This window comes from Microchirus variegatus (genome assembly GCF_963457635.1).
Source record: "Microchirus variegatus genome assembly, chromosome: 16".
In the NCBI taxonomy this organism is placed as follows: Eukaryota; Metazoa; Chordata; class Actinopteri; order Pleuronectiformes; family Soleidae; genus Microchirus; species Microchirus variegatus.
The window spans coordinates 9,203,993-9,230,380 of NC_139817.1; the positions used below are offsets into that span (position 1 = coordinate 9,203,993).

The 26,388-nt window shown below is 40.3% G+C and overlaps 1 protein-coding gene across 1 annotated transcript in view; it reads left to right on the plus strand.

Annotated features, from left to right (window-relative positions):
- Window positions 1–26,388, plus strand: part of LOC310938627 (transmembrane protein 132C) — a gene marked incomplete at both ends in the record, with an annotated part of 148,697 nt that overhangs the window by 70,663 nt on the left and 51,646 nt on the right. Inside the window, one exon of the mRNA XM_083903167.1 lies at window positions 15,348–15,491. Coding sequence (XP_083759293.1) covers window positions 15,348–15,491 — 144 coding nt within the window. The remainder of the gene's footprint in view (window positions 1–15,347; window positions 15,492–26,388) is intronic.

Here is a 26,388-nt window from a genome sequence, read left to right on the forward strand (position 1 = left end):
GCAAGGATAAAGTCGTCTAGCACGGGTCTTATCCGCAATAAATAGTTGAGTTTATTTCCTTGCAGCGTACTATCCGCCATGCACCGGGGAGGGGTCAAATTGTTGGGGGTTCTTTTTGTGGGGTTTTTACACAGTTGAAATCAATAGCTGAGAGTTATGCCAATGAAAACCCAGAAGTCATCGGTAAACACTTCTTTTTGTGCACTTTTAATGTCAGTCCCACCATTACTGAATGCTCAGGGACCAAGGAACCGAGCTTTGCTCCGACTCCAATACATTTGACCTGCTCGAGGCTGCATCCAAAACCTGTGTTGACACAAATATGTGCTTTGCAGTTTGACTTTAGCTCTGCTCCTGAGGAAAGAAAGAAAAAAAAAATGCAATATTTACTTTTACAGAGTCACAGTGATAAGGAGGCTTTCTTTTCCTTCCCCGTATAGATCTGCCGAGGCTTAGATCTTTGATCAGGTCCCTGAGAGGGAAGTCGTGATTTAAAATGTGAGTTATAGAAGAAGAGATGTTGATGCAGGGAGCAGAATTTTTAGAGTCTTATTTGATATTGATTGATAATAAAGCTCAATTTTGTCTGAAGATTTTGCGAGATTATTTTGGGCGTGTGTGGAGAGATATTTACTCCGATGAAAACAAACAAAATACAGTATGTCTATTTTTTTTGGTATTCTATTGCAAGAAAGGGAAAAATAAGGCCTTCATCAAAGTCGAATATTCACACCATAAATCATTCCTCTTGTCTTATCTTTGAATGCTTCCCCTTCATTCAGTCACCATCACACCTTTCAGATTTGAGATTCTCTCTCTACTCAAATTTTACCTCCTGTCAGATGACGACGTAGTGACTTTCCCCTGTTTCATCTTAAGCAAAGTTATTATAGTTAAAGCGGACCTAGACCGGAAGTTCCAATTAACGCTGTTTTTTAGTGTGTATCTGCGTCATTACCTTGTTTAAAAAGCCCTGAAGGTTCTAAACAAACATTTCAGCCACTGCTGAGAACGCTGTGTTTTATTGTAATCTCGGGCTCAGCGAGATCTCTGAAAAAACCCGGTCCAGTTACGTAAACACCGGTTCTCCGGAACAACAGATCGTTCTGCTCCGGGCACTAGTCCGGGCACTAGTCTGGGTACATCCGGTTGCGTACATTGAACCGCAGAAGAAGAATAACGTTTGTTGTGGAGGTGTTTCATGAGCGACAGTGTCTTCTGACTCTGGGTCTGACTCCGGGTCAAAGTCATAAAAGGGACTGCGGCGGGGAGTCGTGAAGAAGCTATTTTTAAACATTGTTAAAACAGTGTTTTGATAATGAGTAGCAGTGCATCCACCGTTCCAGCAGGGGGAGCTGCGCTTCTGAGAGCGGGTGTACTTCTGGGTACTGGCCAATCACAAGACTCTGTCTTCTGGGTGAGAGAGTTGAGTCTCAAATCTCGCGGCTGGGAAACACCGTCAGAAGAGGATTTCTATCAGCTCGTTTACAGCAACTAGGAGGTTTTTGACCATAAAAACAAGTTAATGTATGTAATTAGACCTCCATAACTAACATTATGTGCAACAGGACCACTCTATGTGAGCTTTAAGCAAGGTTATTATAGTTGATGATGACTAACTGAAACTGAATTGTATGTTTGTAAAACTAATTGAAATTGTAGCGAAATTGTGCACTTAGTTTTTCGTCTTCGTAAATTAATTTAATTTATTATCACCTTTTTAAATCTTGCACCTACTGGCTCTGAAAAACTAATTAAAACTAACAAATGTTGGATCAAAAAGGTCAAAATTCGACTATTATAAAATCCCAAACTATTCTAACCTTGGTCTGAAGGGTCTCAGAGTAGTTTTTACCTTTAATTTTTGCAATGAAAGGACAAAAATGTGTGGACTTTCCAGATAAAAACTCAAACAATGAAACCAAAATAGACTTGTAGTGTATTTGTGGAGTTTGGGGTTTTTCAGTAACATTTATTTTGTGACACTTTTGAGACAGTTTGTCGACGGACATTGTCTAAAATGTTAGCGCGAAAGCTGTCATCTTTCTTGCCAAACTGCCAATCCTCTGCACTACCAATTTTCTCTGCACCACACTGACAAGTAAGGTTGCGCGTGACATTTAGACCCAAAAAACTGGAACTATTTCTCACCAGGGTTCACTCGGCTCACTCACACGACCAGCAGCAGGTAGCATTTTTTACTCTGCAATACCAACCCTTCTAAGTGTCAGTACAGGTAAGTTCCATGATTGAATCTCAATCCCTGTGACCTGCATCACCTGATCACGCACCTTTGCACTCAAACCTGGAGTAACCGAGTCAATAAATCACTGAAGTCCGACGAGAACGTGGACTTAATCCTCCGTCAGTAGCCGGTGGCTGTCAGCGGCATTAATGCAGCAGACTTCATCAGTCCTCGCTGGCTTTTGTGTTTGTCCCCAGCGTGTCACATCCTTCAAAATCTCCCACAGCAGCTTAATAATACAATTTATGATCTAATTAGCGGGCATAATGAATCGTCAACCATTTGTAACGATCATGATTACAATGTTTCAGTGATTGCGAAAGATTAATTGTTTTGGTAATGGCTTCCGATTGATGTCATTTGCATACATATGGTTATTATGAAACTGTTTGCTCCTCCTCTTTCTTGACAGGCGAGCGGCAAACGCTCTTCTCTGACCGTGTCCGTTTACATTGAAACTTTTTTGTAACGTAGTTTTTAGTCAAATATGCGACTGTAGTCAAGTGCTCGGACTCACCATTTTGATATTGCTGTCCATAAAAGTGCATGTGTGTCAGAAATGTGTCCAAACTAATGCAATGTATTAAAAATGTTTAATAACTACGTCATGGTACGGCATATTGACGTTAAAGTCAAACTTTGGTCACCACAAATTTGAGGTTGTTGACATGCAAATATGTTGTGTCTTATAAACATTCAATATCAAAAACTCTCTGCCAATCCCAGTCATTAATGGTGAGATATTCCATCGAATAATTGAATATATTAATATATAAATTATAATTTTTTTGGTAATTAAAAATGTTATCACCAAAGTCATTAGTGTTTATGACGTACTGACATTAAATATGCATTAAGAATGGGAAGTTGGTAGATTTTTTTTTTTTGAAGGGTATGAAGGACTTTGCTTATCAAAACCTCAATGATTAAATCAAATGTCTGTGTGTGTGTGTGGGGGGGGGGGGGGTGTGGCAATACTGTGGCAGTACTGTGGCAGTCCTTCTCGCAAAATTAATCCCACTGAGACCTTAGAATTCATGTGAAATACTTTTTTTTCATTTTGACTGACACACCATCACACTTACATGTTAAAACTACTGTATATATGACGCCAACACGGATTAAGAGAAAAGCAGTGTCGCTTAATGCATTAAGCCCTGAACGTTTCCACTACGCTGCCTCATGTGTCACAAGTTAATTAAAAAAAAATAAAAAAATGACCCTACAGATAACAGTCCATCCTATATTTTAAACCCTTTAGCCTTACTTAAACAGAGGGGTGTCATGAAAGAACGTGGATAAATAATAACACTGTATTCTGTTACACTGCTGTGCTTTGAGGTCAATTTGGCCTCTATTTATAAAAGAGCCTCAAGTCTACCTCTGCAGTGCCACTGTAAGTGCCCGCTCGCTGCACCAACACAGGGCATTAGCGCTTATCTGTGTAACCCTTCTCACATCAGGTTTACCAACTTGCCATAATCCCTCCACTCCCACAGATTATACTGCTTGGCCCCTTTCTGCATCCATCCAAATATTAAATCAGTTACCCCCAGACACTAACAAAAGTCAGATTTTTTCCTGTATGTGTTCCATGACCTCATTCATTCAGCTAATCTACAGCAGCAATAGCAGTTACTTCCTGAAACCCAGTATTAAGGCAAACAAAGTTGGGATTTATTAAGTATACTGCTAGGTAAACATGCCTGCAAACATCATCATGACACAAATTTGGGTTAATCTGAAATCTCATGCTTGTTCAACAAATCCCATCAACAAAAATGAAAGCTGGAATATCCTACGGTAACATGTAGGGCGCCGTGGATTGCTAATGTCCTTGAATCCTGCACGACGAAGTCTCGTGTCGTGAGGGAAAGCCAGTTCTGTGATTTACTGGAGGAGACTGGCTTTTAGCCACAGTGGATGTTGCGCTGTCCCGCCCCTCAGTGTCATCATACGGCTGGTCGGCTTTCATGTGCACACACAGTCTCTGCACTAACAAAGTTTCTTGTCATTTCACTCAGTGCCCACCCACACCGAGCCTGTTTCTTTATTCAGCATATCATGCATTATTTGTTGCTTCTTTCTTTGACACGTTTTTTGACACCCTCAGAGTTTTAAAAATAATCTTAGACATGAGGAGAAAATTTGAGCTTGTGGGAGGTTAAAGAAAACAAAGCGAACGACTGCTCCAGGCTCTGGGCTTTTGGTAAATTTTTACTTTTTTTAATTGTTTTACGAGCAGCGATTCCTTGTTCCATCAACATTAGTCTCATTGTCTTTCCTTGTTGCCTTAATAAACATCCTACACCCCGTCTATATGCAGAGGTCACATAGCAGACCGAAACAGCAGCCATGCATTACGCACAAAAGGGCAATACATTAGTGTCGCGTACAGTAATGCGATGCTGCTGCTTTTCATTTTAGATTATTTAATGATTAAATTAGCTTGTATCTAGTTTGTTTGTGGTTCAGCTGAGTCCTTGATAAGTCCCGACACTAATCCGACAGGCCTTTGGAATCCAAATTATATTAGTTTTTTTTTGGTTTATTGACGGAGCGATAATGATCGCAAAGATGCATTTAAGATGTGTGCTGTGTGTAAAACGTTTGCCAGACTTGCAAATAACGTATTCCTTTTCCCTTTTTTCCGAGTAGCTCTGGGGCTTCTCTGATTTCAACTCAATTCGTTCCTCAGAGCTCCTGCCCATATGATTGCTCTTGATCTGTCAAGGATACGTTCATGTCACGAGGCTATGGCCGGCTCACATTTTGAACTTTTTTTTTTTTTTTTTCCTCATTTGAAGTCAGCCCCACTTCTCTGACAGTTATTTCTGCTTTTCTTTTAAAGGCGCAAGTTTGTTCCCAGTGCTGAGGTTCATTCAGGCTCCGTCTGTCAGGCATCTGGTTGCTTTTCCTTTTAATTAAAAAAAAAAAGAAAAAAAAAGAGGCTTAGATGTTAGATGAAGCACCACTACACTGTGTGTTTTTCAGGAATCCAGACATGGATGAAGAAAGAATTTGGCTGAAGGCTATCATATTCTATTTTTTCTCTCTGTGAGAAAAACATATACTCTTCTCTTGGACAGTGTACTCCCATATATACATTATATGCTACCTGACCGTATCGTGTAGTGGTGACAGTCAGCATCTCCTCAATTAGGTAGCACTCAATGCAATCCACTTCACGTTGAAATGACTAAGTAGCACTTTAAGGAGTACTCCCTTTGATCATCTTTGTCCTTAACCCTTTGCTGCGCTGATATCCATCCATTCACCGTCTTTTTTGGATCACACAGATATTGATCTGTAAAAAAAAAAAAGAGGTGAGATGAGGGAGGTGGTCAATGCGGGAGAGGAGTGGAAATTGACATTTGACAAGGGCAGAGTGGAGGACAGGATAAGTCTCATGCAAAGGCTTTATTTTCAAATAGCGAGATCCCGAGGAAATGAGAGGGCGTGGATAAAGGTGCGGTGATGATAGCTTTCTTGACCGTATCACGACGACTGCTTCCCTCCAGTCCCTCATTTAATCTGAGCAGATAGTGACTCAATTTTAAGTTTAAGTTTTTTAACTTCAGCAAAGTTCCAGTGGAGTTTATCCTCAGTTCGGTCACGACGTAGAACCTATCGAAAAGGTCACTGTGTTTGTTCTGAACTATAAATCCGCGGTGGGTCCATTTTCTTGGTTTCTTCGGTTTTTGTTTTAAAGTGAGACATGTCTGCGGATGTGTTCATTGATTGAGCTCCGGGAACACATTTAGCATTAGTAGTGGAAAAAACAAATGAGTTTCATGACTGAAGGGCATTTTCAGTACACACTCGGGAGTTCAGACTGCAGAGTTCAACTCAATTTAACTGTACCACAACTTTAACTGTACTATAATACAAGTATCTGAATGAAAACGATATAATAAAAGTCCTTTTCAGGTGAAAAATTGGGTATGAAATTCAGCATTCAAGATTAACTCAATATCCTCCCATTAGCTGTGTTGTTTTTATATTCTATGATCATTGGAATTTGGATTGAAATGATGTGGAAGCAAAAAAAAAAAGCAAGCACTTTTTCACAGCAGATATCGTTAGACATGAAATAGTAGGACAAACACCGGTGTTAACAATAACATTAATTAGGGTTCCACTCCAGGTTTAAGAGAACCAGGTTATTGCTCAAGTATAAGGGTAGATTATGTAAAATCACTCTGGAGGTCCCATCGGTTGGCAAAGTGTGAAAAAAGATGACTCACTCATGTTTTTGTGGTCCTCCTCAGTCTAGGTACAGAAGATAAAACACGCAATGTTGACTTCCACACTCACTGGGACGTCACAATGCGCAAAAATTCCTGGAATTGTTGTCTCGCGGAGCTTCGCTTTGTTCGTAAAACACGCGAGAGTGCTGGCGAGGGAAACGGTATCCGAAAACTGGAAGTCCGTAAAAAGTTCTATTCTTATCTCCACAGTGCAGCACAGCGTTCCACACAAACTTCCAGCCTCAGAGGATGTATCTGTCCAGTGGATACATGTTATATATGACAGCAATGTGCCTGCTAGAGCCTGCAAATGATCTATTTTCCAAATGCTAACTGCAGTTAGCTCCCACAAGCCTCTGTGCGTGATGTCATTTCCTGTCCCTTAGGTGTCAATTTACTTTTTTTTTGGCAGGGTGATTGAACTGCTGTGGTGCTTCATCCTTATGGTATTTTGACCAAAGGGTTAGGGTTAGGACACCAGGTAACTAATTTAACTTGGAGAAATAGGGGATAATATGGGACCTTTAAAAATCATGTTTTCAGTTTCATTTTCGTATTTATTATTTTCTTATGAACAATTGGCAGCAGGAAATGTTATATTTCAACTCTGGGGGGGAAACAAATAATCTTCCAGAGAAGGGAAAATTGCTATAAAAACACAAAAACCATACTGAGACAAGATGGTTCTCCATTAATAAAGTTCACATTGACCTGGTCTGTGGATCCAGTAAGAACATTATCAGGAGGTCATTATCACCTGAACAATTTGAACGTTATTCAACAATCATAATTGTCCCTGGATGAAAATAGTTACATCAAAACCTTTGTCATTGTACACAATAAAGTCTTAATTACAGAGCAGGATAACGAAATCACACACACACTGCTGTTCACTTGCTCTCGCTTAATTACGACATCTCAAATCCAGACCTTCATATTACCTGATTAAGGTTAACCAACTGAAATCAAGTAATTATATGAAGGAAATTAAAGTGACCAACAGTGCAGGAGCAGACACTTTGAAATGTTCAAATTAAAAGAACCAAACAAGCGAGCAAGCTCTGGTTAAAGAGCGTGATTGAGAGTGAAAGCGTTGGTGTGTCTGTAGTGAAGGAAAACAGGATTCAGTGGGCGGAAGATAAAGACAGACAGTGAGGTGTTATAGGGAAAGAGAGACGCGCTAAAAGTGAGACAAAAGGGGGGAAAAAGGACGGGGAGAATTATGGCTGGTGCATGGGTGGTGGTGGGAGCTTTGTGTTTGGCGAGAGTGTTTATCTGATCATGTTAATCTTGTCCTCAGTTGGCAGCAGTGCCACGCGCCAGCACTTTTAACTAGCTCAGATAATGGGAAGAACAGCATCAAACTCATTAATTGAATTAGCTCGCTCTTTATCTGCACATCTCACTGTGTCCACTCGCCCCTAAAAACACTCAACCGACAACTATTCCTCTGCTAATTGACTGAAGAAAAAAACAAAAAAAACACGCACACACAAAAAACCCCTGATTCTTCTCACTAATTTATTAAAACCAAAGTCACAGACTGGCTCACCTGCCATTGGCTACTATGTCATTTAATTTCACCCAGAGGTAAAAGAGATTATTCTGTGTGTGTTTTTTTTTGGTGCTGGATGAAAACATAGGGAGGGAGGGAGAACACGAAACAGCTTGTGTGTTTATTTCATAAATGGATTTAGCTGCAGGTGTTTGAGAATTAAGGGACACAGGCCAACTCAACTCGCTCAATGTGTTTTGGCCAATTTCACCCGCGGTCGGGAAATTAAATTCAGTTAAACTACACTTTTTCTTTTTGGAATTTAATTTGGAAAACATGCTAAACCCTGAATTATCGTGCGATTCGCTTTATCCAAACGGACCACCACACACACATACACAGCACTTTGTGATGTGTCTTTCAGTGGATTGAAGCTTTTCAGCAGGGGTTAGTTAATGATGCCTGTGGAACTGATTGTAGGTTATATATGGACGCACTGTGGCTCGTCTCTATAACAGCTATTCTCCACTTGGCTCTGCCGCTCTGAACCAAAGGTGTTGCCTTTGTGTTGGAGCTGATATAAGAGCAATTGTTCACACTTTAATTTATCTCTGCTAAAGGCTAGCTTTGTCCACCGCCCCTATACTCTTTCACACAATGAGTTAACATTATATCAGATATAGACACAGACCCAGGTGTGTGTGTGTGTGGAGTGATTGTTTTTTTTTCTCTCACATCTGTCTCCATCTCAGCTCAAGATAACAACAAAGGGAACGATTTTCTTCCAGTTTCTTCTCGTTTTTATTGACATTATTTTAACTTGAAGCCGAATAAGGTGGGAAAAAAAACTTGCAAATGGCCTCCTGAGGATGACTGACATATATCCTTCCTTCTTCCGTAAGACGAGAATAAGACAACACACACACAGTGGAGCTGACTGCAAGCCGTTATTTTACCCTCTCAGCCAATAAACCCGACTCTCTCCTGACTGTTTGCTCGAGTCCTCTGTCGTTTTTCATCCACCCTAATACAATGGCTGTCTCTTCTAATCTGCCTGGCTGGTCTCTGTCCACCACAATTACTTTCTGCTCAAAGACCTTTAACGCCAAGCTATTCTTCCCTTACCTGTGCTCACCACAAAGACCTTTCCCATGATATTCCTCAGAGACGCACACACACACACACACACACACACTTGTCAACTGGGTAAAGGTGCTTTCAGAGAAATCCATGCACTCTGAGAAATAAAAGAGCGAGGTAGAACATATAATGTTCTTCGGCGTGTCCTCTTAGGTGAGCCCTTTTTTTGAAGGGTTCCACCAATAACCCTTTTAAAACCCTTTATTCAGGAAAGGGGTTTTACAGGGTTCTCTGAATCAAAATGGTTCTTACTTGAACCATTAGTGTTACCAAGAACCCTTGAAAAACCCTTTCTTAGGGAAACCTCAGCCCTTGTAGAAGGACACTTTTGGAACCCTTATTTCAAAGAGTGAATTTCGAAGAGTGAATTTGACCTCTGCATCTAACCCATACATTTTTAACACACCAGTAGTGACCATTCATTGCAGGCATAAAAATCAGCTGATATTACACTCTTAGACAAAATTGTTTAGTAGAACCATATAAGGTTTGTCGGCTTGTCCTCATAGGAGAATCTTTTTTGGCTCCAGGTAGAACCTTTAGGAGGGTTCCACCAAGAACCCTTTTAAAATCCCTTACCCAGGAAAGGGTGTTAAAGGGTTCTCTGGATGGTTCTTACTGGAACCATTAGTGTTACCCAGAACACCAAACCTAACCCTCTTTTCAGGGAAGGCAAATTGTTCCAGGTAGAACCTCAGACATTGTAGAAGGACCCTTTTGGAACCCTTATTTCTAAGAGTGTACTGCCCCCTTCTTCCCTTCTTTGCCTCAAACTATTTTCCCAGTCGTCATGGAAACATGTCATGCATTAACGCACATTAAGCTAGTGCACAGCACTATAAATTTCCATTTATTAATGTATTTTTATTTTTATTTGTTGCAACTCATTTTACTTGAGGTTACAACTTGTTGCTGTGTTGGTTTAACAGTGAGCAGGTGTAAATGTGGTTGTGTTGGTCAATTAGGGCTGAACGATTTTGAATAAATATCGAATTGCGATTATTTTAACAGGAAATGCCATTGCGATATGATTCGCGATATCAGAGGGGATGGTCATTTTGACATCATTATTCTAATTTTCATTCAAAAAAAGCATATTTAAAAGGATTAACATGTAAGAAACAAAGATGTTCTCTTCAGTCTGTAGTATAAGATGTGTATAGATCGAGACAATAATTCATCTAAAATTATATTTTGACACATTTTGGCTTGAATAAATATTGCATCTCTGAAAATTGCAGTAAGATTTAGAGTCATTGTTCAGCCCTATGGTCAATGATGCTTTTTGCTTTTTTTTGATCACACGCTCTTCCCAGAGAAAATATAAACTTCTCTGCAGTGCGCCTCATCCTCTCCTTCACACTCAGACCGTTAAACCAACACATAAAAGAAAACATTAAAAGGCTCTCGATAAAAGACTGATAAAACATGCACTGAATCCTGTTCAGGTGAAAATGGTTAAAACACTTAACAATAACGTCTACGTTGGCATCAAATATCAAACGCTGTTCCCCCCACAGTCTCAGACAACCTCAGCGTCCGTACCATGAACAGAGCTCACTTTATTGTCCTTTTTGTTCCTCCTTAAAAAAAGAACCACAGATGGCCTCCTTTCTTTTTGACACGTTAAGATCAAAGTTTTCATCGCAACAAATGATTTAGATTAACCAAAAACAAAAGCTGGACAGGTGCTACCGTGATCTGACTTGGACAGGAGCGCAGTGTCATCAGAGAATTTAGCTGCTCTCTTTATTACACCTGCAGATGTCAGTGTGCAAGATAAAAAGAAGAGATGACAGAACACACCTCTGGCGGGGGGGGGTTATGTGGTAGAGACCAGTATGTGAGACATCGCAAAACCTGCTGCTTCTTCTCTGTTAAAACATTTAAGAGCAGTTGTAAAAGCCAATCAGGTACATTAAATTTTTTATTAAACGCTGCTGAGAAGTCAGCAAGTTTTTTTTTTTGTTAACCCAAGTGTTTGTTGACCCAGTTAAGAATAAATAGTTTTGCATCTTCTAGTTCTTAACCAGCTGGATGGGCAAGAACCCATGAGATAATCTCGTCTTTTAGAATCGTCTCAGTGTGAGAGCAACTGGGCCTGTATTTGTTTAGTTCTCTCGCATTGGATTTTTTTTTGGATTATGGTTGAAGTCTTCCAACTTGATGGCAACTTGCAACCATCAGTGAACTTGTGGAACATTTTTGAAAAGAATAGGTGCACCTGTGGTAAATTGCCGTGGGAGTAATACACAACTCCTTATATGGACATCCTGGGCATGTGTGGATATAGGTCAGATAATAATATGTGACCTATATCCACACACGATATAGCAATAAATAATAATTAAGCCTGAATATTCAGGCTTTATTATATTTTATTTTTTTTCGTCTTCTTATGTGTTGTTGAGTCAAAGATATGATTCATTTTATATCGCATTTTTAGTTGTGGTATAAAGTAGCAGTAATTGTGCAGAAGTCACAAAGTAGATGAAAAAAAAACGAGCCAAGTGAACTTTGACGTGTTTCCAAATTTGACAAATTCAATCACATTTGAAACATTTGAGGACTTTTTTGCTCAGGTGTGTTTAAATAGTTGATGAGAATTACTTTTTTTTTTCATCAGATTGTCTCGGTTGTGCTGAACAAACTGATATAAGACACTCTATATTGCACATTCTTATAGTCTCTGTAATACTTTTAACATAGTAATGGGAAAAAAGCAGCCGGAATGCTCTGTGTTCTAATGGTGACTAATGGCTCGGTCATTTGCTTTAGATGTTCCTCATGTTGCACTGAATAGCAAATGTTCCAGTATACTGGCATGCTGACGCATTTAGTGCATTGTATAAAACACCTTTCAGAGAAAAAGTTGAGCTTAAAGAATTACATCCCTTACCTTTTGTTATTTTTATTGTCGTGTTGATGCACTGGTATCTGGTATATCCGGTCTTAACAGTCTTGATGTTATTCACAAGTTCTTTGTGGCTCGTGTAATTTCCCTGCTTTGTAAAACAAACATTACTAATATTAACGCAGTAATCCACTCTGCCATTTCATTTCGCATGCGAGCGGCACGCTAAAGTGCAAGGTGTGTTGACATGTGATCCCGGGCAGTGGCCCACCTACGGCGTAATTTCTGAGCGTCGATCAATGGGAGCCTCTTCTCGTCTGTAAATACTCATCCCACTGATGCAGGGTTTCGTGGGAATTAATGAGGCAGCTTCGTGTGCTGATGCATGAGGAGGGGGTCGGGTGGGAGAGGGGAAGGGAAAGGGAAAGGGAGGGGGGGAATCCCCTTCCAATTGCTTTCCTTCATTGCCCTCTCTCCATCCTCCCTCGCTCCGAAATCATATTAGCCAAACCAATCTCATTTACAAAATGCCATTTGTTAATTTAGCCCGGCTACTCGTCGGCGATAGCACATGCTTTTGGTGTGCATGTCAAGTTGCGAAACGAGTGGGAAAGAAAGGATTGGACTGCAAAGTGCAGTTCAGGACTTGCCTTTCTTCCATTGATATTGATCAAACCATTACATTGATTTACTGATCAATAATTTACTCTTTGAATTGCCAAATTGACAAAATAATGACAAAAACCCCGCAGGGAGCCAAAATCACTTAGTCTCATTTGTTAAATGACTAAAACAATCAGTTGGCCATGAAACTGAGCATAATTCATCCCTCGCCACAAGTTAGCAAAACCAGGAAAAAAAAAATGGTAAGAAAACGCACGTCTTCAAATCTGAATTAGAAATGTATTCAAAAAGACATAAAAGTACAGTGTTGGTGATGATGAGTCGATTGTCATTCCCCAGCAACGTCGGTGCCAAATAATGCTTGTGAAGCTGTAGTAATTATTGTGCTGTGGTTAAGGTGACGACTGGGACACAGAAAGGCCGATGGCAATCAGTCGTCTCCTCCTATTTATTGTCCACATCCTCCGCACCCGCAAGCCTTTATGTTGGCTCGTAAGAAGCATCGGCGGCGGCGGTGGCCAACACAAGGCCAGTTATTACAGGCCCTGCTCGGACGAGATCAAAGAAGACGGGGTTGTACGTGGAAGATGAAATGGCTGTGCACTTCTAAGGACTGGTACATGGTTTATCATGTCATTATCCCCATGTTAATGCTCAGGGTTTCAGAGATTGGGTCTTTCTCAGTGCCAGAATGAGCACAGTCTCCCAATTATTTTGATGTGAGGATAAATTACTCACCGTTCGTGTTTTACTGAATAGAACTATTTCTTTTCACCTTTTTTTGTGCTGCTGGGGTTTATACTTCAGATCTTTTTTTTTTTCCTCCCTTCTTTTCCACCACCAGATAAAATGTTCTGTCCCATTTGTACCAGTGGTCTGAACAAGAGCAATTTGTCATGGTGGGGAAAAGGAAGCACTGAAAAGCAGCTCATGTACTTCACGGTAACTTTATCTGAGAAAGGAGGAGAGGAAGAGTAACAGTGTGTCAGTCCACTGGAAGAGGAGCACTTCATGGTTCCTCAGCACCTGTTCTGCCTCCCACAGACTGTGACCATGAGTAATGGAAGTGACTGGGGGGGGGGACAAATGGGACGGTGCAGGGGCAGAAGTGGTGTGAAGGCGGCAGAGATTGGAGTGCTCTTAAAGGTCTGAGGGAAGACAAGCAAGAATTAAATTGAACTGTACATGTCTTTTTTTGTTGTTGGTGTTGCTCTTGTTATAGGACAAGGAACATTCTGTGTTCTGTGATGAACTCGCAACACGTGACCGGCTAGGTTTAGCCAGCACACGCCATGTGTTTTGCAGCATTTCACCACTGATTTTTTTTTTAATGCTGCAACTGCAAACACATCTCTTTTGGCTCAAGTTGTTTTAGTATTATTATAAAAGAGTCAATGTTTGTTTTTGCTGTAACGTCTGTATTGCACTGTTCACCGTGTGACACAGTTAAAGCACCACGTCATTCAGTGTCGTTCTTTTTCGATCGGAGCGGTCAGTGGGCTCTGTCCGTTCTGTGTGTAGATAGATACTGCCAGTCAGGCTAAGTGCCTTAAGATCTTATATAGGGGGGGTAATGTAAATGTGTGAAGATGGAAGCCAAAGAGGTGAAGAAGACCTGTCACTGTACACTCTTAGAAATAAGGGTTTCATAAGTGTTCTTCTACAAGGGCTGAGGTTCTACCTGGAACCATTTGCTTCTGAAAAACCCTTTCCTAAAGAAAGGGGTTCCAGTAAGAACCATTTTGATCCAGAGAACCCTTTAAAACCCCTTTCCTGAATAAAAGGTTCTTGGTATCACTAAGGTTTCCAGGTAAAACCTTTATAAAAGGTTCCACCTGGAACCAAAAAAGGTTCTCCTATGAGGACAACCCGAAAATCCTTATATGGTTCTACTTAGCACTTTTATTTCTAATCGTGTAGCTAATGTTTTTATCTGTTAAAACAATGCCAGTGCCACAACGTGACGGATAAAGAGCTTGAGCAGGATCAAGTGGCAATAGGCTGTGAAATCACCCACAAGACTCACAATTTTTCAGAATGCCACGTTGAGGTTTGCTCACCTGCAACCAGTCAGTGATACCAGGTGTAAATCACACCATGCTGTCCACTCATATGTGCCATACTTTATAATTTATTTTCCTCAAAATGGTAATTTTACATAACTGACATCATGCTCTGTTGGAGAAGACCCAACACTAGCGATTGAGACCTCTATCTCTTAAGGAAAAGGTTTAATAACCTTCTAAATCAGGAGAAAAGTAGATTCACTATTCAATATATCTTCACTTGATTGTCTTCACCAAGGAAACCAGAAGACTCATAAATAATCTATAGGCAGGAGGATACATCGCCTCTAGGCCATGGTCTTGTCTTAAGATCTGGGCGTCTTTAAACCATACTCAGAGGTCGCAGGTCTATTCATGATATTTCCAAATTTACTTTTACTAGTCAACCAAGACTGCATCTGTAAACACATCTTTTTTAGCTCTAGTTTGTTTTTATAAAATAGTCAATGTTTGTTTTTCGTCTGTATACTACTATTCACTGCGTGACCTCCTTCGGTGTTGGTTTTGAAGTTTTTGTGTCGAAGACCAAGAAAAAAACGAGTCCTTGTGCGTCTTTCAAAGTGGAATGAAATTTCTCTTCAGATTTGTTGACAGTTCCAAGTATCGCCTCATATAATGTTGTTTTTCTTTCTCTTATAATCTCTGCAAATGTTTATTTTTGTGTGTGTTTCAGGATCAAGCTGAAAGACGGCGTGGCTTTCCTGGGAGCGAGAGCGAGTAACCCCGTCGCGTGGTCGGTGAGCCAGGATGTGAGAAGCGAAGGTCACAGAATCGTCACCCTCCACTGCAGGAGGAAGGAGAACAGTTTTAGTCAGAGGTACGTTGAGCGGAATCGATCAATAGAATTTATATTTTGAAATATGAACAGAAAAGAATGCTGAACAACCAAAAAGCAGAGGCACATTATTTTTTTTTTTTTTATTTCTCGCGACAGCTGGTCAGTAGAGGGCAAGTGCAGACAGAGAGAGTGAAAGAAGGCATGACTCAGCATTTGACCCGTTCATTCGTTGGCACTGCCATGCATGCAGGTATGCGGTCAGTCCCTCGCGTACTCAATAAAATGTATTGTTCAGTACAACGGTGTCACTGTAGATTTCCACTGCTCTACTTAAATACATCATGGAGTCACTCTGTAGTGCACAAGGTGACCTGTTCTTTATTACACTGGACATGAGCGTTACTCCTTTTTTCGCTGCTGCAAAATACTATTAAACAAGCCAAAAAATGGCACTGCTACTGGAGTCACATTCACTCACAGCGCTCGGTTCTTTGAAAGAAGTGGTGTCAAACGTGTCAAATGCGAAGCCGTATATTATTGCGAAGCTATTCACATCACCTCAAATTTAACTTGGCAGCTTGATGTGAAATAGGCAGGAAACAAAGTGACATTTTATGACAGCAATTATTCCGTAATTATCTTGGTTTACTCTTTTTTTTATCAGTAGCTGATGAGAATAAATTGGAAAGGTTTATTCCAGAGAAGTGACCGGCATAATGCGACACTGAAAAATAAACTTTCTGACAAAACTTAGCAGTATTACTTACATCTGGCAACACGGTAATTCAAATTAAAGTATGCAAATAGTCAAGTATTTTGTTCAGGTTTTTCACAAGGTGTTTTTCTTACTGGAAAAACAAACCTGCCTTTCAATGTGGCAAGAAAATCAGCCAGTCGAGACTTTAAAGTCTAAAGACTTTTAAGTGGGTGATCCATAAATATACACTGTATATAACTAGTGCAGTGCCCGTAGTAAATATGTATTCCTATAGTGGGAGCTGAAGAAGATTTTTCAGTTATGGTAATGCATGATAAGGAACGTAAAGGCTAACATAATACAAACAAACTCATTAGGCACAACGCAATTTTTTTAAATGTTCGATTGACAGTCACAACAGCTAGCTACACTAATGCTAATCAAACAATTAAAAAAATGGTGTTGTCCCTAATGAGGTTGCACAGTGTTTGTATTATGTTAAGCCCTACACTAATACTAATCGTAGCCTCGCTAGCTTACCTTTGGAAACAGGTTCGCCAAGTTAGCCTAGCCTCTTCACTCCCACCTCCCTGCTCCAGACAGTGCAGCTCCTGCTGATGAGCCACTGCCTGCCTGGTCACAACAGCTAGCTACGCTAATGCTACTCGAAAATTTTAAAACATTGCGTTATGCCTAATGAGGTTGCACAGTGTTTGTATTATGTTAGCCCTACACTAATGCTAATCGTAGCCTCGCTAGCTTACCTTTGGAAACAGGTTCGCCAAGTTAGCCACAAAATAGTAGCATGCTAATGCTCAATAAATATGTGCTTGCGTATTGGTGAATGGACTCCGACTTCATCGCTTCAGTATAATATCACCATGTTCTGCATTGAACGGTGTGAAAATGTCTCACCCACTGTGAGGACAGCCTCTTCACTCCCATCTCCCTGCTTCAGACAGCGCAGCTGCTGCTGATGAGCCGCTGCCTGCCTGGTTTAACGTGAAAAATTAGCGAAAATTTAAATAAATCCAAAAAATGTGAGAATCAAGGATGCACACCATCGGGCCATGCTCAACCCCTATCCAAACTCTTAGGGCGATCTGACTAACGGTCAAGATAGATATACAGAGGGAGGTTTTACCAGCTGTTTTACTCACCGCCAAAAGTAGAATTTGATAAAAGCTGGATTTTGTGAAAAGAATGAAGATGACTCTTGTTGCTGCACAACAATTGCTGACACCTAATATAGTGTTTCCTGTGATTCCTTGAATGCACATAATGGATTCTGAAGTTCCCTGTCCTCCAGCTCCATCAGTGCATTTAAGTTGACGATTACTTTTTGGAACCATATAGAAACTTAACAGCAAACTGCTTGAAACGGCTAAAATACCAAATCCACTGGGTGTTCCATTTTTGTGTGGCTTAAGGAGGGAAATTACTCAAAGCCATTTTGTGGATAGTTTGTGAAATCCCAGCTTCTGTGCTGAGTTATTACATATGACGTGGCATGTCCAGCATTGATGAATAATAACTGTGTGTCTTGTGGATGTGTGAATACCCAGTATTTGACATTCAAATCGGCAGCTAAGCGCTTCCAGGTTCGAAGACAAAGTACCTGCACACAGGAAGTGACACACCCTGGCTGGTCTATGATTTCCTTGTGGGTGTCAAGGTGATGACAGTGATGAATGACAAGTCATCTATCATTTACATGCTTCTCTCTCACAAGCCCCGCTGAGGAGAGAGGAATTTGAATTATATAGGACTGTTCAAATCAAGGTCATTCACGTTGAGTCGAGTGTTATCCGTGGCAATACCGCACCCAACAAAAGACTGCCTTAGAGCATTGAAGCGGTAATACAATACCTGCTGTGACCCCCCCCCCCTTTTTTAGTTTCCTTTTTTCTTAGGCGCACTCTAGTTGGTGCCGCTCTCAAAAGAGAATAACAATTTCTTTCTGTGCGCTTACTTTTCTTGTAAATTATTGCTTTCTCCCAGGAAATGAATCGCTGTTCCAGTTGTGTAACCATGCTTTATTGTATGAGACCAAAAGATTAGGTTGAGAGAGGTGGTCACACAATGGGTGACTTTTTCGATTGGTACAGTCTGTGTGTAGATAGATACTGCACTCAGTCAGGCTAAGGGCTTGTTCTTCAGTATATGGGGTATTATAAATATGTGAAGATGGAAGCCATGATCAGTGTTTGTCAAACCTGGAAATGACGATGTTCTCGAATTTTGTCCACAAACTTTTTTCAGTTTTAAATTATTCAGTTTTAATGTTTTATTTGTTACGTGGAGCAAAGAAACAAAGAAAAAAGTCACATTTAAGAAGCTAAAACAATCAGAAATCTTGTTTTAATAGTAGAAAAAAAAGCTTAAAACCGATTAATCGATCATCATAATAGTTGACAACTAATTTAGTAATCGATTAATATTCAATTTATCCATTTTCAGTGATACCAGGTGTAAATCACGCACTGGTGTACACTCAAATGTGCTGTAAATATAATCAATTTTCCTAAAAATAACTGGCATCATATGGTATTGGAGAAGACCCAAAACTAGTGATTGAGACCAGTCAAGAGTAGGATCATATTGGCATTTTCAGATTCAAATGGGGCTCTTATTGCGACCGGTAGAGTCACTGTTCAATATATCAATCTTCACTTGATGAACTTCATCAAGGAACCAGAAGACTCATAAATAATCTATAGGCAGCAGGATATATCCTCTCTGGGCAATGGTCTTGTCTGAAGATCTGGGCGTCTTTAAATCTACCGACATGTTGCAGGTCTGTTCATGATATTTTCAAATTCCCTTTTAAAAGTCAACCAACAGAAAAAAGTTCTCTGTAACAAGAACCTGGTTGAAAATGTGCTTTAGTTTTTGCGGGTTTTCAAAATCCAGGTGCATTTGCACCATGCTAGGTTTCCATCATGAAAATACATGAACATGTGTGTTCTGCACTCTCCTGTGTAGGCATGTATCACTCTTCTGGTAATCCACCCTTAAAATAACATGTAACCTACTCCAGACCCGTTTTTAGATTTTTTAGATTCTCCCATTTCTACATATTGTATACTGTGAACACTGAGTGGGGGTCGAAAACCTGTGTGGGCTTGCTTCAAACCACTAGTCCAGTTACTTTCGTAGCTACACGTTCACTTCTCTGATCTACTGTACGGAGGCAGCTGCGAGTCGGGGGTGTGAAATGAAAGTAAATGAGAAAAAGTGCAGGAAATAAGGAGAAGAGGAAGGATTGGAGAGAGGATACTGAACGATATGGCTAGAGTTTCACTTGCTTTTAACGTTTTGTTGCTGCCTCGCTCTCTGTCTTGCCATGTTTGATGTTTAATCATGCAAAAAGAATTAGCTCTATACCAGTGGGCTCTCTTACAGTATTATCTTCCTATAATATGTAATTCTACCTTGGCAATTACGAGTAATAACACGACTGAAGACGCAAGTACAAACAAATATCTGGAATCAATCTGACTGCTATACGAAGAAAGAGCTTTGTGGAGGCTTAATCGGCATTGTGAGAACTAATTTGACAACGATTTCATGTAACAGACTTTTGTTTATGTTGAAAAAGTTACAAAATATAGTCAAGACAAGATTAGAAATAATGATTTTTATTCAAAATAATAATTTTGCCCTTCAAGCTTTCGTCAAAGAACCAGCAAAACTGTTTTCAGCTGTGCTAACATAACTGCACAAGGGTTTTCTAATCATCCAATAGCCTTCTAACGCGATTAGCAAACACAATGTACCATTAGAACACTGGAGAGATGGTTGCTGGAAATGGGCCTCTATACACATATGTACATATTCCATTTGCAGCTAGAATAGTCGTTTACCACATTAACAATGTATAGAGTGTGTTTCTGATTCATTTAATGTTATATTCATTGAAAAAAGGTGCTTTTCCTTCAAAAATAAGGACATTTCTAAATGACCCCAAACTTTTTGAACATTAAGTTGATCCAAATAAAAGTTATTTGGAAGCTTGTGTCTGTGCATATAGCTGCCATGGCACGCCACAGTTCCTCAAGTAATGGGACGTATACTCTTGTGAAAAGTAAACAGATTAAACTTCTGTAAAACATCAGACAGGATGCCGCGTGCTGTAGTGCATTTTTCATTCTTAATACAAGTCCCATGTTTAGCAGATTTAGCCACAGATAGCACCATATACACGGTCTTGCAAGTCTCCAGGCGATAATAAGGCTGACTGATGGGGGTTTAAAGTGGCGCAGTGGTCATGAAAGCAATTCTGCCTGCTCTGTTATGAAGATGTATTAGGACATTCAAATGGTGTCCTTCACCAGAGAGCCCTCTGTTTCTGTGTCCTCACAGCACTCTGTTACCATGGGAGGAGAGACTGCCTTTTCTCACCATTAAGCTAATGCATAGTCTTTTTTTTTGCTGCAAGTGCCGCAGAGTTCAAAATCCCATCAGCTGTTGGCTTAATTAAGCAAGGGGAAAGCACACACTCCTGGGAACCACATTCACACCGTGTCTGCCCATGCTGATGTGCAATAGGTCCTCTGTGTAAACGCAGTCGTTGCAATCAGATAATAACGTCGCAAAATCAAAACAAGAGTCGCCTGTTAGGTACTCGAGCCACTTCTGGTCGTATCGTAATGAAAGCTAATGCAATTTGGAAAAAAAAAGTTGAAAGAAGCACTGGGCCTGTACCGCGGCTTGTCAATCAGTTGCTGCAGTGGGAGTTGAGTTTGTAATTGAGGGAGGTGAGGCATGGCATCTCACCGCTAATTAAAGTAAACGGAATTTAACGGCCACCGTTTTCTCAATCTGCCCGTACACGTGCACAGAGAAACTCCGATGTGGACGTAGAAGACGAAGATTTGGACGTCTTGGATCCATTCAATCGTGACATGAGCAGGCATGGATGAAGTCACGCTGCGACTGAATGTCTGAGTGTCTGGTACAGAAAAGGCGATTATAACAATAATGAAAAAAAAGAAGGGGCCTCTGGAAGGAAGTGTTCTCTGAACTAATATGTTGTAATGATGGATTTAAAAACCCTTTTTGTATATTAAAGCCAGAGCGATTGGTGATTAATCTGCGGAACATTATGTCAACTGATCCGATCCCTTGCCATGTTCCCGATTGACTCATCTGTATTATATGATCATCGGTCTAAACCCCGACACCAAGATGTTTAGTTTACTATCATAAAATGGTGGGAGCAGAACTCTATATTAGGAAAGCAGCCAAGCATTATGGGGGGAAAAAAAATGACATGACATTTGGGTAATGGTTCTCATTTACATCCTCTTTGCTTGTGAGCCACTGTATATTTTTGTGCTGGCTAATCAAATGGGAGGCTACTGGTGTGGAAGAAAGTTTAAAAATTACATTACCTTCACAACAGTTTGTGGTTTGGTTTTATTACCTTGAAGTAGGGAATCTGGGAACAATTCTGGGAAAATATGTGAATCACTTTTTTTCTTCTTCTTTTTTTTGCTGAGAATTGGGATCAAGATTCTCTGGCACGATATTTTCACAAATCGAAATTGTGAACAAAAGATTAGAAACATTCAATTGGACATTCAGGTGAAGTGTGATTTCTTTGGGTCCTGAACATGGTCCTGCATAATAGGCTTATTATTGTTATTATTAGTGAGTGCCATCACAGGAAGAGGCACAAGGTTCAAACCGAACAATGCCGAACTGTAGATCAGTTAAAAAGTCTTAACAATCCTGAACATGTGGGTTTAATCGCCAACATTTAGCAAAGGAAATGTCTAAAATCTCATAATTTTGTAGTGTATTGTACGACAAGCACTGCGATCGCGAGCGGTGAGTCGTATGCAAACCTTTCATTGGCACAAGCTCGGGTCGGGTGGTCGTGCGATTCTCATCACTTCCGCCTGGATATCCACTGAATCACGTGATGTAAAGGCACGTCGTGTGTTGAGAGAGAAGGCGGCAGCAAAAACTGCATTTAGGGTGAGAAACTGCGAGAGGAAAATAGGATTGTTTATCGCGACGCAGCTCGTGAAATGAAATGCCGAAGAATCGTTGTCGTTGAGGAATAAGATCACGTGCAGTTCCTCACTGTAGCCTGAAGCAGAACAACCTTGCGCAGCAACCCCTACTGATCGCGGGAAATTGCAGCGCGTGTCCGTCACCACGACGCAGAAGTATAAAGGCACGAGGAGTCTCCGTGGTGACGCAGACGGATAACGCATACGCAGTCGGAGAAGTATAATGTGGCCTTAACTCATACATGTTGAAAACACATTGCAATTATCTGTTAGAAAAATCACAATTACTTATTTTCTCCAAACCCAGATGTATTCTTATCAGTCTGTAAATATTAACTGAGGGCATGCAAACACACACACACACACACACACACACACACACACACACACACACACACACACACACACACACACACACACACACACACACACACACACACACACACACAAACAAACACACGACACAAACAAACAAACCCTCCAGCATGTTTTCACCTTCAGACTCAATGGGATCATGAAACATGTCAGCAAATGCTGTTTTGTCTGCAACTGCAAGAGAAGATTCCCACTGTGAGCAAGTGGGAGGAAGGTTTACCCGACAAGACTGACAAAACAATGACTTACAACACCGATGATGCAAGTCCGTCATGCAAACTTCTTACTGCGGCAATCTAAAAAAAAACACACAACAAAGCAGCGCCAGAAATGGAATAAAATTGGAGCTGAAATGTACGCTTTCCAGGATCCGTTTCATCGCATTTTTCCATTTACTGCCGCTGTAGTGAAATGTATTTTCAGGATGTGAGTTAAAAAAAAAAAAAAGTTGTGTGAAAAGTCTCATAGTTCTGATGCCTTTGATGAAGAAATCCAGTCTTAAGAGGGTAAAGACTTGTGTTGTGGAAATGCTGTTTTCCGGGCGGTTGTAAGCGCTGCTATAATCGAGTCTTGTCATTCAGAGTTTGCCCCACGCCATCTGCTGAGGGTGACGGGAGCCTCTGAGGGTCTTTCTGTGGAACTGAGGAAGCAAGTAATGAGGAAATGGAAAAACCCCAAGCTACTGTTAGCCTGGGACGTTGAGCAATGTGTCTGAAAATGGAGAAAAAGCAAGTTAGATAAGATTGCACCTAAGCCTCGAAATGTCCGTATTTTTTTGCTCATTTTCACCAAGGACAAGATAATGTCCCATTTTTTCAATATCTGGCAGTTATTTACGATTTGCTGCACGTTAGTAGTGTATTAACAATTTAAAATGAAGAAAAAATGTATTTTATTGAGAAAAAAAAACCTGTAGTTGCACATGAACGCCAGATTTTGCGTGTTAAATTTGAAGTTGAAACAGTATAGAATAAAACAATATATAACATTTGTTTGAGTTTTAGTCTCAGTGTCTGAAAAAATGGAAACTATGTACAGGCGTTTTTCCAAAACCCTCCTCTCTGTTGAAAAGGACACTGATTCTCCGGCTTCCTGCAACAGCGCAAGTGAAATTACCGTAATAACCACATGTTGACTTTGACGTGCAACTTCTCCACTTTCAGAAATGTTGGAATTTTTCAAACCGCCACGTACTTACGGTAAAAAACAAAATGCCCTTGTGCAAACGTGTCGTCTGTGATACGCTCTGTGTTAAGATTCCCATTCTCTTTACCATTATTTTTTTTTTATCATTATATAACTTCACCTACTCAGATGTGTATAGTTGTGTTGCTGGATGATGATTCAAGAATTCAAGACCGCTTCATCCTCCACATGAGGGTCGCTGGTGCCAATCCCAGGCGACATAGGGTGGATTTAGTTAGGAAATGATAGAGATGATCAAAAATGAATCAACTATTTCTAAACCTCTGCACCAGTTTTACTTAGCATGTTCATCATCCTCTCATAAACAACCTCCGCCCCTTGTGCTCAATTAGCAAAAATGCATGGATGAATAGAGACAGTAGTGCAGCCATGTGAAAATGGCTAATTATTTGGGAATATGCTCTATAGGGAGACAAGCTGTCGTCATCACCATGGAAACAAAAGAAGCAGGGAATTAACCTCTATTTATATATCACAATAATGTATGGAAACATTAACATTATTTTTTTTTTTGGTTAGTATGATTGGTGACAGCACATTATGTCAGTTATTATTATAATTTATCGCTTTCCACGTGTATATAAATAAATGAATATACTGTATAACTATATAATAATAATAATAATACTATAATTACCTCCAATAGCCTCATACTTAATAATAACCTCCATAGTGTTGTTTCCCAGAGATTGAACTGGGATGTTCAATGAGAAGAATGTATGGAAGGAAAAAAGGAGGTAAAACTTAGCCTTGATAATAAAAATATCCTCAAAGTCGAAATTATGAGATAAAAAGTCGAAACTATGAGGTAGAGTCATAATTATGAGATAAAAAGTTGAAGTTATGAGATAAAAAATGATGTCTGACATCTGATGTAACTAAAGTCACCCGTTATAGCCTGTTATCATTTAAGATTGCACATCGTGAGCGTGGTCAGGCCAGCGAGGCGATGGAAGAAGGGGCCACTACAAACGTTGCTTTTGAGGGTGCATGCACACTTCTTTTCTCATAATTTCGACTTACTCTGAGGATATTTTTATTTTTATCTCTTTTTTTTTTTTGCTGGCTTCCATAACAATGATATACAGTGCGTAGGTATAAAGAAAAAGCTTCTCTACCAGTGTCAACGTGTTCTATCTTATCAACATCTTCAGTCGTATACGGTATACTGCTACATCTCGCATCTACTGGTGACGACAGATGACCTACACGCGTGTGGTCGTTCAGGTTGGAGCCCTTGTGTTTTAGTTGTCTTTTCTTTGCCGTTGTGTATTTCAGCCCTGAGTATCTGCCACTGTTCTTGTCCTGCGCTATTCAGATGCGTCAGACTCTACCATTCACTGCTGCTTGTTAAAGGTCATTGCTGATGGCACTTGGCCCCCGAAGGGTCCTCAATGTAATTCTTTTTCTTTTTCTTCTTCCCTCTGGATTATTGAGGCTGGAAAAGAAAAAAAGAACAACAACTTTGTTTCAGGGTTGGTTTTTTTGAGAACACCCACTGGAAACAAAACGGAACAAAATGGGAGCTTTAAAAAAAAAAAAAAAAAAATCACCCAGTAAAAATGTTTTTGAACGTCCGACATATGCAGATAAGACCCTGCATCATTATAACCTTTGAGTCTCAATGGAAATGTTTTCAAGTATTTTAATCCGCAGGTTTATTGGTTCCAACAGCCACACTTTTGTCCTTGCAGTTCACACAAAGAATGAAGGCAAAAACACTAACATTATTGTCATTTTGTGTCGCTACATATTGGATACATACTGACGCTCCTTTAAATTCAGGTTGGAATTTGCGGTGCAACTCAACTTGAGTCAAACATTTAAGTGGTTTATGAATTTCATTTTTTTTAAATACATGGAGGACTTGTGGCACCCGGGGTGTGAACAGCCCACTCCACGCCACATATGGAAGCTGGAGGCCATTTATGATCTCATTATGCAAGTCTAAGTGGCCCTGAAACAGCATGTACATTTTAACCTGATTTGATTGATGGATCTCATGATATGGTAATAATAGCCTGGAGCCTTGTATTGGGCGCAATCTTTCCCCTGCCCTCATCACTTTCTTCGCCTCCTCTCAATGACACGTTCTCTCTCTCTCCATATATGAATCTCTCCTTCATATGAAACGCAGGACTATTATTATATGGGTTTTCTCGTGGAAATCCTGTCATCGGAAAATAGTAGGAATTTGTCACTCGCGTGCGCATTTGTTATGTGTGAGCGATGGCGTCGTCTCACGGTGGATACGACTTTATATCCCATATTTTAGGTGGACATGTCATTTGAGAATTAGTGTGTGTAAAATTAGGCTGCAGAGCCACAGCCTGAGCATTTTCTACATGCACAAAAGCCACTTTGAATAAAGGATGGTTTGGTCCATTCGCTGGTGACATTTAACTGCACGTCATGAACTGTGGGGTCCATGCAAATGCACACCGTTTGGGTTTAGTGAATATGTGTCTATAAGGCAGCTTTACTTCATGCTAGAGAGTTGTTAGGAGCCCGGAGGAACTGACAGAACAATGATGAGTGAAAATCGGACGGGAAAGGAGCTCAATATTCAGCTCTCTTTACTGCACGGGTAGAGGTCAGTGGGGCCGCGTGCTGTTCTTTCTGATTGCGCCAAGCT